Source organism: Xenopus tropicalis, chromosome 7, assembly GCF_000004195.4.
Source record: "Xenopus tropicalis strain Nigerian chromosome 7, UCB_Xtro_10.0, whole genome shotgun sequence".
Taxonomy (NCBI): Eukaryota; Metazoa; Chordata; class Amphibia; order Anura; family Pipidae; genus Xenopus; species Xenopus tropicalis.
The window spans coordinates 126558060-126575707 of record NC_030683.2 but is presented as its reverse complement, the minus strand read 5'-3'; the positions used below and the strand labels follow the sequence as shown (position 1 = coordinate 126575707).

Below are 17648 nucleotides of genomic sequence, written 5' to 3'. Positions count from 1 at the left end.
AATAGGAGGCTTGGTCTTGATGACACTTGGGTGGGGCATTAGGTTCTGGAATGGGATGTTTTTGGAGACAGCGAGGTGAGACAATTATTTGCCAATGAGGGGCTGGCAATGTGCAAGTACAAGTCATTGGGCAGTACAGGCATAGGGCTAAAATCTGATAGGAACCAAGCAGAGGTGGGAGAATCTTGTCAGGGTGTGGGGAGAGCAGTGCAGATACGGCCGTAATGGTTGGGGGAATGAATGTGGGTGAGTTGAGGACAAGGCATGGAGGAAGCCCTGATGGAGATACGGAGAGGGAGCCCTGGCAGAGATAAGAAGTACCAAACAGAAATAATACAACACAGGGAAACTATAAGGAACGGGGAGCAGCAGGAGGAATATGGGGCAGATGTTAGCACTTCCCTGCAGCTCCTCTGCACTCCTAGCACAAAATCAGCTGCAACGGACCCAAAGCATCTCTCCGAGGGCCTGCACCAATCAGAAGGCTGTCGGTGTCTGAGCCTGCTTGGGATTGGCTGCTGGGGAGGGCCCCCTGGGAGAGAGGGAGTGATAGAGAATAAATGAAGAACAGGCATCCCCCACTCATGCACCTTTCCCAGCTGTGAGAGCCCAGGTCTGCGGCAGCATCAGCATCCGCTGTATCAGCCACATACACACATACACACATACACACAACTCCCAGCATCCCCCTCCAACCTGCACACACAACTCCCAGCATCCCCCTCCTGCATTCCAATGCACACACTTTCCCACTAACACACACACATACAACAAGCAACAGTGTCTGGGACAGACAAAGTGCCACACAACTAAGTGCCACAGTTTGCTGCATCGTCCGCCATGGCGACACCAACTGAGCCAAGTAAACAAGGTAGGGTGGCAACGTGGGGGCTATGCCGGGCGGGATAGAGTATTGCCTTCATTTAACCTGTTATTCAGTTTTGGCGACTTAACCAAAGGGTTAAGTTGATGTGTGTAAGTGAAAGAACACTTTCAGCTCTACGGAACACCATTGTCTTTTTTTTTTCTTTTTCTGTTTAAGATGCTGCACAGGGATGAAAGGGTTGATATAACTTGTCTGCGGCAAAGGATTAATGTTTCCCCGTGGCTGTTAATGAATCCATTTCATCTGTAGCCTTATTGCCTCCTGCTGGGGGTTGAGGGGGGGGGAGGCAGATCCTGCAGCTCCCACATAAGTGCTCTCACTGCAGCAAGCGCTAAGATCCTCACTCCCACCATCCCCACTGTAGGTGCAATGCAGTGTCCCGGCTGAGTATCCGGCTAAGCCCAACCCCACGCACACTTACGGGCAAATGCACGCCGGCACTGAATGCAGGGGGTTAATGGAACATGTGTCCTACATATGTTGCAGCACAGAATGGGAATGGATACACGTGTTGCAGGGTTGGGCAGACTGCAGCTTTGCAGGCGTTGTTGCACTAAAACTCCCAGCATCCCTTAAGCATCCAGAGGCTTTTAGGAAGGATGCTGGGAGATGTAGTTCAAAGCAACTGCAGTAGTTTCCCATGGGTGACATCATTAATGGCTTTCTATAATTAAAAGCATGGAAATGGGACGGGGGGGCGGCATATGCCCGGGCTTAGGACCCACTTAATGCAATCAGGCCATTAATAAATGAAGCCCCAGTGACTCCGCCTCTGGGTTGCGAAGAGTTAAATTACATATGGACGGACGGCCGTAAAAATCGGGGCATTTTCAAGCCAGAAACGGGATAATCTGCGGGGGAAACTGGGTCGATAGAATTAGAAGAGAATTTATATCCAAAAGATTAATAAAAAGGGTGGGGGGGAATATTCTGTATATATATATATCCGGGGAGTAGTGTGTGCTGAACTGCAGCTCCCAGAATCCTTAACGAGGTGGGAAATCACAGCAGTTGGAAAATAAAAGGCATATGGGCTTGCTTGGTATGGCTGCTTTATAGTTTAATTTAATGTTTTTAAGCCCACTTTATGCCCACGCTGCTGCTGCAGAGACTGGGGGGATAGGAACCTGCTTGCCCTGCAGCTCTCAAGGGCGCTCGGCTCGGCTTGTATAGGGACGCAGGGTTTCCCCCAAAATTGATTTGTGATTGGTTAATGTGGGAAACAGGGCTTTCCAGGGATGGGGGGATATCCAATCATTATCCAACCTGCTACTCTTTAGCTGTCACTGAACTACAACTCCCACAAATGTAAGGTGGAGGCAGCACTTTGCCCAACCCTCATATAATGTGTAACTAATACCAACCTGCCTCTCTACAGACACTACTGTATCATCATATTCCCTTGGGTGAGATTAATCTGGGGAATATGACAGCTACCTACTACACAGGTACTACCTCTCTCCCTACTATACCTGCTATCCCTCAGCCCCAGTCCCTTCCCAGAGGCTATTATCCCCCCACTGCTACTATAGGCACCATCTCTCCCTACTATACCTGCTATCCCACAGCCCCAGTCCCTTCCCAGAGGTTATTATCCCCCCACTGCTACTATAGGCACCATCTCTCCCTACTATACCTGCTATCCCACAACCCCAGTCCCTTCCCAGAGGCTATTATCCCACTGCTACTATAGGCACCATCTCTCCCTACTATACCTGCTATCCCACAGCCCCAGTCCCTTCCCAGAGGCTATTATCCCCCCACTGCTACTATAGGCACCATCTCTCCCTACTATACCTGCTATCCCACAGCCCCAGTCCCTACCCAGAGGCTATTATCCCCCCACTGCTACTATAGGCACCATCTCTCCCTACTATACCTGCTATCCCACAGCCCCAGTCCCTTCCCAGAAGCTATTATCCCCCCACTGCTACTATAGGCACCATCTCTCCCTACTATACCTGCTATCCCACAGCCCCAGTTCCTTCCCAGAGGCTATTATCCCCCCACTGCTACTATAGGCACCATCTCTCCCTACTATACCTGCTATCCCACAGCCCCAGTCCCTTCCCAGAGGCTATTATCCCCCCACTGCTACTATAGGCACCATCTCTCCCTACTATACCTGCTATCCCACAGCCCCAGTCCCTTCCCAGAGGCTATTACCCCCCCACTGCTACTATAGGCACCATCTCTCCCTACTATACCTGCTATCCCACAGCCCCAGTCCCTTCCCAGAGGCTATTATCCCCCCACTGCTACTATAGGCACCATCTCTCCCTACTATACCTGCTATCCCACAGCCCCAGTCCCTTCCCAGAGGCTATTATCCCCCCCACTGCTACTATAGGCACCATCTCTCCCTACTATACCTGCTATCCCACAGCCCCAGTCCCTTCCCAGAGGCTATTATCCCCCACTGCTACTATAGGCACCATCTCTCCCTACTATACCTGCTATCCCACAGCCCCAGTCCCTTCCCAGAGGCTATTATCCCCCCACTGCTACTATAGGCACCATCTCTCCCTACTATACCTGCTATCCCACAGCCCCAGTCCCTTCCCAGAGGCTATTATCCCACTGCTACTATAGGCACCATCTCTCCCTACTATACCTGCTATCCCACAGCCCCAGTCCCTTCCCAGAGGCTATTATCCCCCCACTGCTACTATAGGCACCATCTCTCCCTACTATACCTGCTATCCCACAGCCCCAGTCCCTTCCCAGAGGCTATTATCCCCCCACTGCTACTATAGGCACCATCTCTCCCTACTATACCTGCTATCCCACAGCCCCAGTCCCTTCCCAGAGGCTATTATCCCCCCACTGCTACTATAGGCACCATCTCTCCCTACTATACCTGCTATCCCACAGCCCCAGTCCCTTCCCAGAGGCTATTATCCCACTGCTACTATAGGCACCATCTCTCCCTACTATACCTGCTATCCCACAGCCCCAGTCCCTTCCCAGAGGCTATTATCCCCCCACTGCTACTATAGGCACCATCTCTCCCTACTATACCTGCTATAGGCACCATCTCTAAATGATCCATCTCTAACAGTCAGTCACCTAGCAACCAATCTGTTCTAGATAATTGCATTGCTAACATACAATCCTATTAACTGGTCTAAAAAGCAATACCTGCTCATTGACAGATCCACTACGGCTCTTCCTTTCATACAGTATGGGTGAGGGTGAACATTGGCTTTCCCTAATGTCTGTCAGTGCGGGGGAGGCCTAATGAGTTCATTAAGAAAGATGCGAGACTCGGCAATGAGCCCATGGGTACGGCAGAGGGATAACATATTTATCCTGGGGCTGCGTCTGATTGGGCAATGAGGGAGAAGCAGAGGGGGATAATTATTTACGGTGGCCCAGATATACAGCTATTAATATCCCTCACACTTACACTGTACAAGTGCTGGGAAAGAACCTGCCTCAGATGCTGCTGAGGAGATTAATATGGTTACATATGAGTAGATACTGAGTATATTACAGCGAGTAGGGTAAAGTGTATGAAAAGTAATAGACTGACCAGAATGATGGACTTTCCTCCAATACTTTCTTTGTTCTTCCTGTTCCTGGGCTGCTCTCCTCCCCATGGGCAGGAATGGACTTCCATATTTAGCACCATGGCACTTTAACCCCATTTCTAACCCCTACGGTGGCCTAGTGGTGATTAAAATATAGGGCATGGAAATGCTGTGTCTATGGGAGACACGCTTGGTTACAGACAGCGACGAGAAGTAGATTTGGGGGTGATTTGGACCCCATGCAGAGCAGTATAAATGTAAAGTAGTTTGATGGAACAAGAACTGCCCTACTGGCCCTGTACCTGGGCATGTAAGTATTATTAAGGTGTATTCACATACCCAGTTGAAGGTTGATGATAATATGGCTAATTTAAATTGACCCAGGTTCTTATCGGCCCGTGTAGGGCAGGAACGAGGGGCCTCCCTGACCAATATCTGGCTTGAAATTGGGCAGATATCGATTGGGCAGGTTAAAAGATTTGGTCGGATCGGGGCCACATTGGCTCATTGATATGGTCCCCCGAACTGACTGCCCCATTGCCGCCATTATAATTCAATCGTTTGGCCCCAGGGCCAAAAGACCGAATTACCCTAAATTCCCCCGATATCGCCCCCACCCCCCCCCTTAGGTGAGGATATCGGGAGAAGATCTGCTCGTTTGGCGACCTCTTTACGTGTATGGTCACCTTAACCCTTTAAACAGGGAATGATATAGAGTTCAAAGGGGCTAATATTCAGTGGGGGCTTTGGTTGGTAGGTCCAGCAGGAAGAGAACAAGTGTTGGAGGGAAGAGGGATTTAGTGAGCAATGTAGGGTGGAATTGGGGGGAAGTACAGAGATGGGGTAGGTAAATGCACCAGTGGGACAATGGGAAATAAACAGGTGGGCCCCACTGAGCCAGACCCGATCCCAAGCATTGGCCCTTTCCCACTGACCAACGTCCCCCCATTGCAGCAAACTTAAGTATAAGGTAAGTATGGTAGGGCGGGGATTGGGCAGTCAGCGGAGGCCCCTGAGGTTACAGGCCCGGTGGGCCCTACACACCCCAATGCCATGCAACACAAGTCAGACAGAGTATAAATGGGACAGAGAAGGAGAAGAGCAATTTGAAGTTTAGTAAAAAAGTTAAAGAAAGAGCAATAGACAGAAAATGGACAAAGCCGGCCATAAACATAAGCTGCCAACTCGGCCCCGCCGGACCCACTTAGGTGGCCAAACCAGCCCAAGTATTTAGTAGGGAGGGGTCTATGGAGCAGAAGAATGGGCAGGATGGATGTCAAAACCTAAATTAGCAAAGTATTAGAGGCCTGAAGGTTTTTGGGCAGAAGTAGACATAGGTTAAAAGAAGAAAAATGTGGGTGAAATGATGGAAATAATAATAATGGGGGGTGAGGGGAAAGGGCACAAACATATATTTCTGCTTTATAAATAGGGCCCTGAACTTTGGGTCCATCTGGGACCATTTACCCTTTGGAGGTTTCACTGGGTCACGGATTAAAGTGCCTCTGTCTATTGCCCAGAAGGCCCAATCATGATGAATAAATAATATTTAATATTGATCATGATCTGCAGGATCCCCCCACAGACCTATTCAGATCTCTTGGCAGATGGGATAAAGCAGGCAGCAGATTGTCTCTGGCAGTCTATGTCTCTGGCAGTGTATGTCTATGGCAGTCTATGTCTATGGCAGTCTCTGGCAGTCTATGTCTATGGCAGTCTATGTCTATGGCAGTGTATGTCTCTGGCAGTCTATGTCTATGGCAGTCTATGTCTCTGGCAGTCTATGTCTCTGGCAGTGTATGGCAGTGTATGTCTATGGCAGTGTATGGCAGTGTATGTCTCTGGCAGTCTATGTCTATGGCAATCTATGGCAGTCTATCTCTATGGCAGTCTATGTCTATGGCAGTCTATGTCTATGGCAGTCTCTTGCAGTCTATGTCTCTGGCAGTCTATGTCTATGGCAGTCTCTTGCAGTCTATGTCTATGGCAGTCTATGTCTATGGCAGTCTCTTGCAGTCTATGTCTATGGCAGTCTATGTCTATGGCAGTCTCTGGCAGTCTATGTCTCTGGCAGTCTATGTCTATGGCAGTCTATGTCTATGGGGGTTGGATTCCCTATAGCAAATAGGGGGACACAGCAAATGGGGGAGACTGCAAACCACTCTGTGTTTTCCAGCTCATTGGACATTACACTGGGGGGGGGGGCAAAGTGCCTGCAATCTCCCCATTGCCCTCTTACGGCTCCAGACACTGATATTCTTATGAAGAATTTGCCCCCACAGATTCACTATATCAATGCTGTGTAGGGACAGGAGGGGAATATAAAATCTACACACAGTATATATCAGAAGGCAACGTCTGCCCCCTCCCACTTCCCGGCTGGGGCTCTAACGCTTGGATTTATTTCTATGCCCCACCAAGCCCCACTAAGGCCTATTGATTCCAGCAACCTTTAAGTCTGTTGAGTTAAAATAGATTCATTATTACTTTCTGGCTGCCGAATGCTCTTGGCAAACAGAACTGCAACGGAGATGGGGGATCAGATCCTGAGCCCTTCTAAATATATCCAGTATCCGAGCATGAGGGGGGGTTTGCCCCTACTCCCCCTTATCTTTCTTATTTAGTGAAATTACTGGGAATAAAGGAGCTAGAATCCAGCAGCGTAACAAGTCGGCACTTGGCCCCCCAGCAAAAGAAAAATAATTAGGAGGGGCCCAACACACTGTCACTGGCCCCCAGCCCTACTGGCCTCAGTTCCCCATACCCACCCTGTGAGCCTCCCTGCTGGCCTTAGCTTCCCATATCCACCCTGTGAGCCTCCCTGCTGGCCTTAGCTTCCCATATCCACCCTGTGAGCCTCCCTGCTGGCCTTAGCTCCTCATACCCACCCTGTGAGCCTCCCTGCTGGCCTTAGCTCCCCATATCCACCCTGTGAGCCTCCCTGCTGGCCTTAGCTTCCCATATCCACCTTGAGAGCCTCCCTGCTTGCCTCAGCTTCCCATATCCACCCTGTGAGCCTCCCTGCTGGCCTTAGCTTCCCATATCCACCCTGTGAGCCTCCCTGCTGGCCTCAGCTTCCCATATCCACCCTGTGAGCCTCCCTGCTGGCCTCAGCTTCCCATATCCACCCTGTGAGCCTCCCTGCTGGCCTTAGCTTCCCATATCCACCCTGTGAGCCTCCCTGCTGGCCTTAGCTTCCCATACCCACCCTGTGAGCCTCCCTGCTGGCCTTAGCTTCCCATATCCACCCTGTGAGCCTCCCTGCTGGCCTTAGCTTCCCATATCCACCCTGTGAGCCTCCCTGCTGGCCTTAGCTTCCTATATCCACCCTGTGAGCCTCCCTGCTGGCCTTAGCTTCCCATACCCACCCTGTGAGCCTCCCTGCTGGCCTTAGCTTCCTATATCCACCCTGTGAGCCTCCCTGCTGGCCTTAGCTTCCCATACCCACCCTGTGAGCCTCCCTGCTGGCCTTAGCTTCCCATATCCACCCTGTGAGCCTCCCTGCTGGCCTCAACTTCCCATATCCACCCTGTGAGCCTCCCTGCTGGCCTTAGCTTCCCATATCCACCCTGTGAGCCTCCCTGCTGGCCTCAACTTCCCATATCCACCCTGTGAGCCTCCCTGCTGGCCTTAGCTTCCCATATCCACCCTGTGAGCCTCCCTGCTGGCCTCAACTTCCCATATCCACCCTGTGAGCCTCCCTGCTGGCCTCAGCTTCCCATATCCACCCTGTGAGCCTCCCTGCTGGCCTTAGCTTCCCATATCCACCCTGTGAGCCTCCCTGCTGGCCTTAGCTTCCCATATCCACCCTGTGAGCCTCCCTGCTGGCCTTAGCTCCTCATACCCACCCTGTGAGCCTCCCTAGAAAGGAAACAGGGGAATCAGAGAAAAATGAATATTTTATTGACACTTTGTTATGGTGGGCGCATTATCAGAGTTTGTAAAAATCTTCTGAGACCCATTAAATATTTATTTGTGGAGGATGCAAAATACTATTTCCTACTGGAACCCTCAGGCAGTAGCCAAGTCCCACTTTAATATGACCTTGAAAAACTCTCCTGGTAAAAAAGCTTTAGTGCTGAGGAACCCGCGGGGGGGGGGGGGGGGGGGGGCACATGGAGTCACACTTTATAAAAAGCATGGCAGCTCCAACCTCTGCTCTCACTTCTACTAAACGGTTTAGCCTGATATTAATAGCAGGAGAGCACCCCCCCACCCCACACTCCTATGGTTTGATTCCAACAGAAACAGACTGTTGCTGAGTCCCAATACCCCCCCCACCTCTATAATGCAATCACTTGAAGCAGTGTAACGTTGTATCAATTTAATTTGCCATTTACTATCATCACCAGCCCCATTCCCGGCAGAACTATAATACCCTGCAGGCTTCCGTGTCCTCGGCCAACCCTGAGATATCACACTTGAAATAATTAAGAAGAACACTGATTTGTTAATGGGCAACTTAAAAGCAGTGGTTTATGGCCCTCAGGTATTGTGTGCAATGGGGTGCCCATGTACCCCAAATATACTACTGTGTCCAACCCAACCCCCCCTCTGTCTTTGACAAAAGCTTCCCGGGGCCAAGGATATTTAAAGACAAGACTGATTGCCAGTAACAGTTACCCCAACATTTCTATATATCTTGTTATGGGCTAAGGGGGCTAAGGGGGCCCAGCCTGAAGGCCAGTTAGGGGGGATTTGGGGTGAGTGCTTATTTGTGCCCTGGGTACCCCTGGAACTATAGCAGGGTGACTGTTACCCCAATGTTTCTATATATCTGTAACCTTGTTATGGGCTAAGGGGGCCCAGCCTGAAGGCCAGTTAGGGGGGGATTTGGGGTGAGTGCTTATTTGTGCCCTGGGTACCCCTGGAACTATAGCAGGGTGACTGTTACCCCAATGTTTCTATATATCTGTAACCTTGTTATGGGCTAAGGGGGCCCAGCCTGAAGGCCAGTTAGGGGGGGATTTGGGGTGAGTGCTTATTTGTGCCCTGGGTACCCCTGGAACTATAGCGGGGTGACTGTTACCCCAATGTTTCTATATATCTGTAACCTTGTTATGGGCTAAGGGGGCCCAGCCTGAAGGCCAGTTAGGGGGGGATTTGGGGTGAGTGCTTATTTGTGCCCTGGGTACCCCTGGAACTATAGCAGGGTGACTGTTACCCCAATGTTTCTATATATCTGTAACCTTGTTATGGGCTAAGGGGGCCCAGCCTGAAGGCCAGTTAGGGGGGGATTTGGGGTGAGTGCTAATTTGTGCCCTGGGTACCCCTGGAACTATAGCAGGGTGACTGTTACCCCAATGTTTCTATATATCTGTAACCTTGTTGTGTGTGTATATAACGTTTTCACATTTACGCTCCCTCTCTCCAACCTGGAATTCATTACGAGACCTGGATTGTATCACTGACAACTAGAGAGCAGACTGATTTCAACTATAATTGTCGTTATGCATTAAGACGCACTGCTATGCTGTACCACTAAATATATTAACTGCGTAAAACTGTTTCTCAGTATCATGTTGGCTGGGTGAATGTACAACTGTGGGTTCACATATCTTACACTGTATCTCTCTCTCTCTGTAGCCAGCGTATATGGAGATAAGGATCCATTCCGCTACGGTAAGTATTAATTTGGAATAGCAATATGGTTATTTCTACAGAAAAGTAAAAATAATAATAATAATAAAGATATCATGGTTGGCTCCTTCAGAAATGATATGGGGACCTCTAGTGGGAAATCCAGATCTTGTTAAAGCCCAGTGGGGATTTCCTATTGCACTTCAGCCGTTAGGATGTTAGCCCTTGTACAGGAGAAACATTTGCACCATCGCATTAAAGGGATATAGCCATGATTTTTATGGGATACTTTTGATTTCTAAGTGACACTGTTACACAACAAATAATTCCCTCTGCCATTTAACCTTTTATTCTTGAACCAACAAATGTATTTGTAGCTGTAATATTGGTGTGTAGGCGCCATCTCAGTGCCTTGTGCCTGAGTCTGAGCTTTCAGCCAGCGCTACCCATTAGAACTGCTTTCAGCTAACCTATTGTTTCTCCTACTCCCATGTAACTGGAGGAGTCCCAAGCCAGACTTGGATTTCTTACTATTGAGTGCTATTCTGATACCTACTGGGAGCTGCTATCTTGCTCCCTTCCCATTGTTCTGCTGATCGGCTGCTGGGGGGGAGGGGGGGGCAACTAACCTGCTGACTGATGCTAGGGTTGCCACCTGGTAGGTATTTCACTGGCCCAGCAGGTAAAACGCCAGCCAAGGACAGAGCAAGTATCACAAATTTACTGACAATGTACTTCTAGTCCTTCTGCCCCCAGCTGCCTCTGATCTGCCCCCAGCTGCCCCATTATCTCCTCCTAGCTCCAATAGACTTACTAAATCCTGTCAAATTCAATCATTGAGGAGAAGGGGAGGAGTCTACTCCTTAATGTCATAAACCCTCCCCTTTGATGCAGCCCTGCCCATTTCTGTCACAGCCCACCCCCTTGCAGGACCACCCCCTGTCCAACCAGTATAGGCAGCCAAAAAGGCAACCCTAAGAGATGCAATGGAGGAAGTTGTGTTCTGGCTATTATGTTAGACATCTATTCACTCCAGCCTTTAGCTTTTTGGCTAACTAACTAAATAAAAAAAACATTTTTTTGTACAGCCTATTTACTTACCTGCTGTTGCTGTAAGCACAGGAAAGACTTGGCCCCGAGGTAACATCCCCTAAATAGTGTCTTAGTATCTGAAAAAAATGACACAGTTTCTCTTTTGATTAAGATTACGACACCGTGCGGATGACCGGCCTCATTCTCGCCATTGTCATGTTCAGTTTGGGGATCATCGTTGCTCTGAGTAAGTGTTCTCTTTCAGCATGTGTGCACCTTAGCCCCGCCCCTGAGGAACAGTATTGTCCCAACAGGTTGATTTCCTTTATATTAGCTTCTTACAACATGTGTCAACCTTCTACTGATCTTAATGCCACCTCTGAAGAGCAAAATGATGCCACAAGTTTGAGCCACTAACAGTGTTCTTATGTGCATCCATTTTGATCTAAGCCCCTTTTCTCTGTAATAATAAAACAGTACCTGTACTTGATCCCAACTAAGATATAATTACCCCTTATTGGGGGCAGAACAGTCCTATTGGGTTTATTTCATGGTTAAATGATTCCCTTTTCTCTGTAATAATAAAACAGTACCTGTACTTGATCCCAACTAAGATATAATTACCCCTTATTGGGGGCAGAACAGCCCTATTGGGTTTATTTAATGGTTAAATGATTCCCTTTTCTCTGTAATAATAAAGCAGTACCTGTACTTGATCCCAACTAGATATAATTACCCCTTATTGGGGCAGAACAGCCCTATTGGGTTTATTTAATGGTTAAATGATTCCCTTTTCTCTGTAATAATAAAACAGTACCTGTACTTGATCCCAACTAAGATATAATTACCCCTTATTGGGGGCAGAACAGTCCTATTGGGTTTATTTCATGGTTAAATGATTCCCTTTTCTCTGTAATAATAAAACAGTACCTGTACTTGATCCCAACTAAGATATAATTACCCCTTATTGGGGGCAGAACAGCCCTATTGGGGTTATTTCATGGTTAAATGATTCCCTTTTCTCTGTAATAATAAAACAGTACCTGTACTTGATCCCAACTAAGATATAATTACCCCTTATTGGGGGCAGAACAGCCCTATTGGGTTTATTTAATGGTTAAATGATTCCCTTTTCTCTGTAATAATAAAACAGTACCTGTACTTGATCCCAACTAAGATATAATTACCCCTTATTGGGGGCAGAACAGCCCTATTGGGGTTATTTCATGGTTAAATGATTCCCTTTTCTCTGTAATAATAAAACAGTACCTGTACTTGATCCCAACTAAGATATAATTACCCCTTATTGGGGGCAGAACAGCCCTATTGGGGTTATTTCATGGTTAAATGATTCCCTTTTCTCTGTAATAATAAAACAGTACCTGTACTTGATCCCAACTAAGATATAATTACCCCTTATTGGGGGCAGAACAGCCCTATTGGGGTTATTTCATGGTTAAATGATCCCCTTTTCTCTGTAATAATAAAACAGTACCTGTACTTGATCCCAACTAAGATATAATTACCCCTTATTGGGGGCAGAACAGCCCTATTGGGGTTATTTCATGGTTAAATGATTCCCTTTTCTCTGTAATAATAAAACAGTACCTGTACTTGATCCCAACTAAGATATAATTACCCCTTATTGGGGGCAGAACAGCCCTATTGGGTTTATTTAATGGTTAAATGATTCCCTTTTCTCTGTAATAATAAAACAGTACCTGTACTTGATCCCAACTAAGATATAATTACCCCTTATTGGGGGCAGAACAGCCCTATTGGGGTTATTTCATGGTTAAATGATCCCCTTTTCTCTGTAATAATAAAACAGTACCTGTACTTGATCCCAACTAAGATATAATTACCCCTTATTGGGGGCAGAACAGCCCTATTGGGGTTATTTCATGGTTAAATGATTCCCTTTTCTCTGTAATAATAAAACAGTACCTGTACTTGATCCCAACTAAGATATAATTACCCCTTATTGGGGGCAGAACAGCCCTATTGGGTTTATTTAATGGTTAAATGATTCCCTTTTCTCTGTAATAATAAAACAGTACCTGTACTTGATCCCAACTAAGATATAATTACCCCTTATTGGGGGCAGAACAGCCCTATTGGGTTTATTTAATGGTTAAATGATTCCCTTTTCTCTGTAATAATAAAACAGTACCTGTACTTGATCCCAACTAAGATATAATTACCCCTTATTGGGGGCAGAACAGCCCTATTGGGTTTATTTAATGGTTAAATGATTCCCTTTTCTCTGTAATAATAAAACAGTACCTGTACTTGATCCCAACTAAGATATAATTACCCCTTATTGGGGCAGAACAATCAGTAGCACTGACTTTCCTCTCTTTATTTCCCACTGCAGGTAACAAATTTAAATGCAAAAAGAGGAATCCAGAGTAAGTTTCTCTCTCCTGTTTGTGTCCTGATCATCCCTATTGTGTGCCCCAGGCTCCTATTGCTGTGTATATGGGTATTTGCCCCCCACACTCAGCTTGATACGGTGCCCGCTGAGCCAACTCAATGCCATTCCCAGGCTTTCACTGCTCAATGGTCTCTGGGCATTGACTCTGTATTACAGGGCTTCGCTAGCTTTGTTCCCCTAGTGAGCGCTCAGCCCTGCGTGATCTCCTTCCATCCACAGAGCTGGGGGTGAGCTTATTCTTAGTATATTCCCCTTTTATTCCGGCAACAAAATCACAGCGGTGTGAACTTTAAAGCTGCAGGAAAGGGCAAAAAAGATACTATTATTAACAGTTATAGATACCTGCCTGCTTGTTTGTGAAGAAGGAAAACAAACATTCATTTTAAAGTGATACTGAAACTTTTTGTTTATTTGAAGTCACTGAGGGGTTCTGTGCCCCCCATATAAAGGCACAAGGCTGCAGGCTGAGTTATACAGGGAACTCTGAGTATCACTCATGTATTATAAGGGATAATGTACCCCCTACTGTAAATGATAAGGATATTAGCAGTCACTGAGGGGTTCTGTGCCCCCCATATAAAGGCACAAGGCTGCAGGCTGAGTTATACAGGGAACTCTGAGTATCACTCATGTATTATAAGGGATAATGTACCCCCTACTGTAAATGATAAGGATATTAGCAGTCACTGAGGGGTTCTGTGCCCCCCATATAAAGGCACAAGGCTGCAGGCTGAGTTATACAGGGAACTCTGAGTATCACTCATGTATTATAAGGGATAATGTACCCCCTACTGTAAATGATAAGGATATTAGCAGTCACTGAGGGGTTCTGTGCCCATATAAAGGCACAAGGCTGCAGGCTGAGTTATACAGGGAACTCTGAGTATCACTCATGTATTATAAGGGATAATGTACCCCCTACTGTAAATGATAAGGATATTAGCAGTCACTGAGGGGTTCTGTGCCCCCCATATAAAGGCACAAGGCTGCAGGCTGAGTTATACAGGGAACTCTGAGTATCACTCATGTATTATAAGGGATAATGTACCCCCTACTGTAAATGATAAGGATATTAGCAGTCACTGAGGGGTTCTGTGCCCCCCATATAAAGGCACAAGGCTGCAGGCTGAGTTATACAGGGAACTCTGAGTATCACTCATGTATTATAAGGGATAATGTACCCCCTACTGTAAATGATAAGGATATTAGCAGTCACTGAGGGGTTCTGTGCCCCCCATATAAAGGCACAAGGCTGCAGGCTAGTTAGGAATTTAGGAATTTAAAATTAATGTAACTCCTACTTGTACATTTGTCTGTTTTTCTGACTAAAGTATTGTGTGTGCCCCTTACACTATATCTGTCTCTCCCACAGTGGAGCTCAGACTAACGGCCGGCTATCCCACAGTAAGTAACTGTGTAGTAGTGAAAGTAAGTAACTGCGTAGTAGTGACAGTAAGTAACTGTGTAGTAGTGACAGTAAGTAACTGTGTAGTAGTGACAGTAAGTAACTGTGTAGTAGTGACTATAAGTAACTGTGTAGTAGTGACAGTAAGTAACTGTGTAGTAGTGACAGTAAGTAACTGTGTTGTAGTGACAATACGTAATTGTGTAGCAGTGACAGTAAGTATCTGTGTAGTAGTGACAGTAAGTAACTGTGTAGCAGTGACAGTAAGTAACTGTGTAGTAGTGACAGTAAGTAACTGTGTAGTAGTGACAGTAAGTAACTGTGTAGTAGTGACAGTAAGTAACTGTGTAGTAGTGACAGTAAGTAACTATGTAGTAGTGACAGTAATTGTGTAATAGTGACAGTAAGTAACTGTGTCGTAGTGACAGTAAGTAACTGTAGTAGTGACAGTAAGTAACTGTGTAGTAGTGACAGTAAGTAACTGTGTAGTAGTGACAGTAAGTAACTGTGTAGTAGTGACAGTAAGTAACTGTGTCGTAGTGACAGTAAGTAACTGTAGTAGTGACAGTAAGTAACTGTGTAGTAGTGACAGTAAGTAACTGTGTAGTAGTGACAGTAAGTAACTGTGTAGTAGTGACAGTAAGTAACTGTGTAGTAGTGACAGTAAGTAATTGTGTAATAGTGACAGTAAGTAACTGTGTCGTAGTGACAGTAAGTAACTGTAGTAGTGACAGTAAGTAACTGTGTAGTAGTGCTACAGTATTTGTGTATGAATGATGAGTAAATGAGTTTAGAGGGGGACTCTGTGTCTCTGTAGCCCCTGACTGTTTCTCAATGTCTCTTTATCCCCAGCCCCAGCTGGAAGTGTATAGTTCCCTGGTTCCTTAACCTTATCACAAGCTGCTGGATCCTGTCTCTGGACCTCCATGAAGAACTGAGGGGAAGGGAAGGAAAGGAATCTGACCTCTTTTCACAATGTTGCAGATAGCGTGTTACATGCATGTACGACATTCCTGCGTGACCCCCCGTTTCCTACATGCACACAGAGCTTCCATCTCTGATCCCCCCCCCAAAAGACTGATTCAGAGAAGCACCACAACCCCCAATGTCCCTTTTTTCCAATACACAAGAGACGGAGATACACAGAAACAGAAAGCAGATAGAGAAGCAGAGAAAAACATAGACCACGCCAGGTCTCCAACACAAAACCCAACAACTTACTGGTAAATGTTTAGTAAGGATGTCCCTCTGTATCCCTTCAAAGAAATGTTCATCTTTTGTTGAACTCAAAGTCCCATCATCCCAACAGTTGGACATAGAAAGTCCTTTGATTGCCTTCACAGGTCTTTGGCAGGGGTCAGAACATGGTGGCATCCATAATTGTTCTATATCACTGGTCAGTAAATAATAGTATCTACCTGATAGAAAGGGTTCATCAGTGTCTAGTGGCCTCCAATGGTCCGTAGAAAGTCAGATAGATACTACTAGGTAGTCATTGGAACCTCTTTTCAGTGTCTGGAAGGCTGTATAAGTTATCGCAAAATTGTAGCTACTACTGGAAGACCACAGGAAAGTTTTAGAAGTGTCTATTGTTCTACAGAATTCTTTGGCAAAGGCCAAGAGGTGTAGGAACTGGAACTTCTTTTTCCATGTCTGGAAGGCTGTAGAAATTATAGCTACTACAGGTGGCTAAGGGTTTCATTGATGACTGGTTTCCTCCAAAGATCTAGATTAGTGGTTAGGAAGTGGTACCTACAATTTTTATCAATTCCGGTGGCTTCCAAAGGTCTCTGTCATTGGTCTTTATCAAAGGTCTCTGTCATTGATCTTCATCAAAGGTCTCTGTCATTGGTCTTTATCAAAGGTCTCTGTCATTGGTCTTTATCAAAGGTCTCTGTCATTGGTCTTTATCAAAGGTCTCTGTCATTGGTCTTTATCAAAGGTCTCTGTCATTGGTCTTTATCAAAGGTCTCTGTCATTGGTCTTTATCAAAGGTCTCTGTCACTGGTCTTTATCAAAGGTCTCCTCCAGTATCCTCTAAAGCTCGATAACAGAGGTTGGGAAGAGGTAGCCACCACTTGGTTTCCATATGAAGTTCTTTATCATTGTCCATTATCTTCTAAAAGTGCTCAGTAGGCCGAAAATGGTACTTCCTGCCATTGAGAAGAATGATCTGTAGTTAAGGTGACATTGCCCTTTATAAAGGGATATTGCATTCCATGACTATTACCTCTTGTGGGTACAGCCTCTAATCCACTCATCTAAGCAGTTGGTATGGGAACACATTTGGGACAATCATTACCCACAATTCAGTGGCTCATAATATAGGGGCCTATTCCTATCTCCTGGACTGGTCTCTAATTCTCTAATGAAGGCTTAAGCAGGCGCGGGGCGGATACTGGGAAGGTGGCCTCTTTTATTTTTCTGTATATATAGCATGTCGGAGAAATAGAAATATATAGAGAGAGAAATATATAAATATAAGGTTGTCGAAGACTGATCTCTAAAAGATATATGCAGATGCAACCAAGTCCCTACCTTGATGTTCTAATAAAATGACACAAATATCTTAGATATTTCTGATGTTTCTTTATATAAGCGGCCGCACATGTTTTACTACTTGATGGACACAGTTGGTAAGGATGATGGGTTCATGGCCAAGTGAGGCTAGAGATGGCATGTTCCATTCCAACACAGACCCACGTAGAAAGTCCTTCTATCTCACAAGCTTCCCTGAGAATTTCAATTTAGAAGAAATTTCAAGCAACGTGAAAT

General features: G+C 46.2%; 1 protein-coding gene across 1 annotated transcript; it reads left to right on the top strand.

Annotated features, from left to right (window-relative positions):
* The first annotated feature begins 561 nt into the window (after window positions 1-561).
* On the top strand, window positions 562-17447 carry LOC100488132 (sodium/potassium-transporting ATPase subunit gamma). The gene is made up of 6 exons (XM_031906260.1): window positions 562-871; window positions 10006-10041; window positions 11204-11278; window positions 13409-13442; window positions 14841-14872; window positions 15726-17447. Exons 1-6 carry the CDS (start codon window positions 841-843, stop codon window positions 15743-15745), a joined length of 228 nt encoding a protein of 75 aa, XP_031762120.1. The 5' UTR covers window positions 562-840; the 3' UTR covers window positions 15746-17447.
* Window positions 17448-17648: the final 201 nt, after the last annotated feature.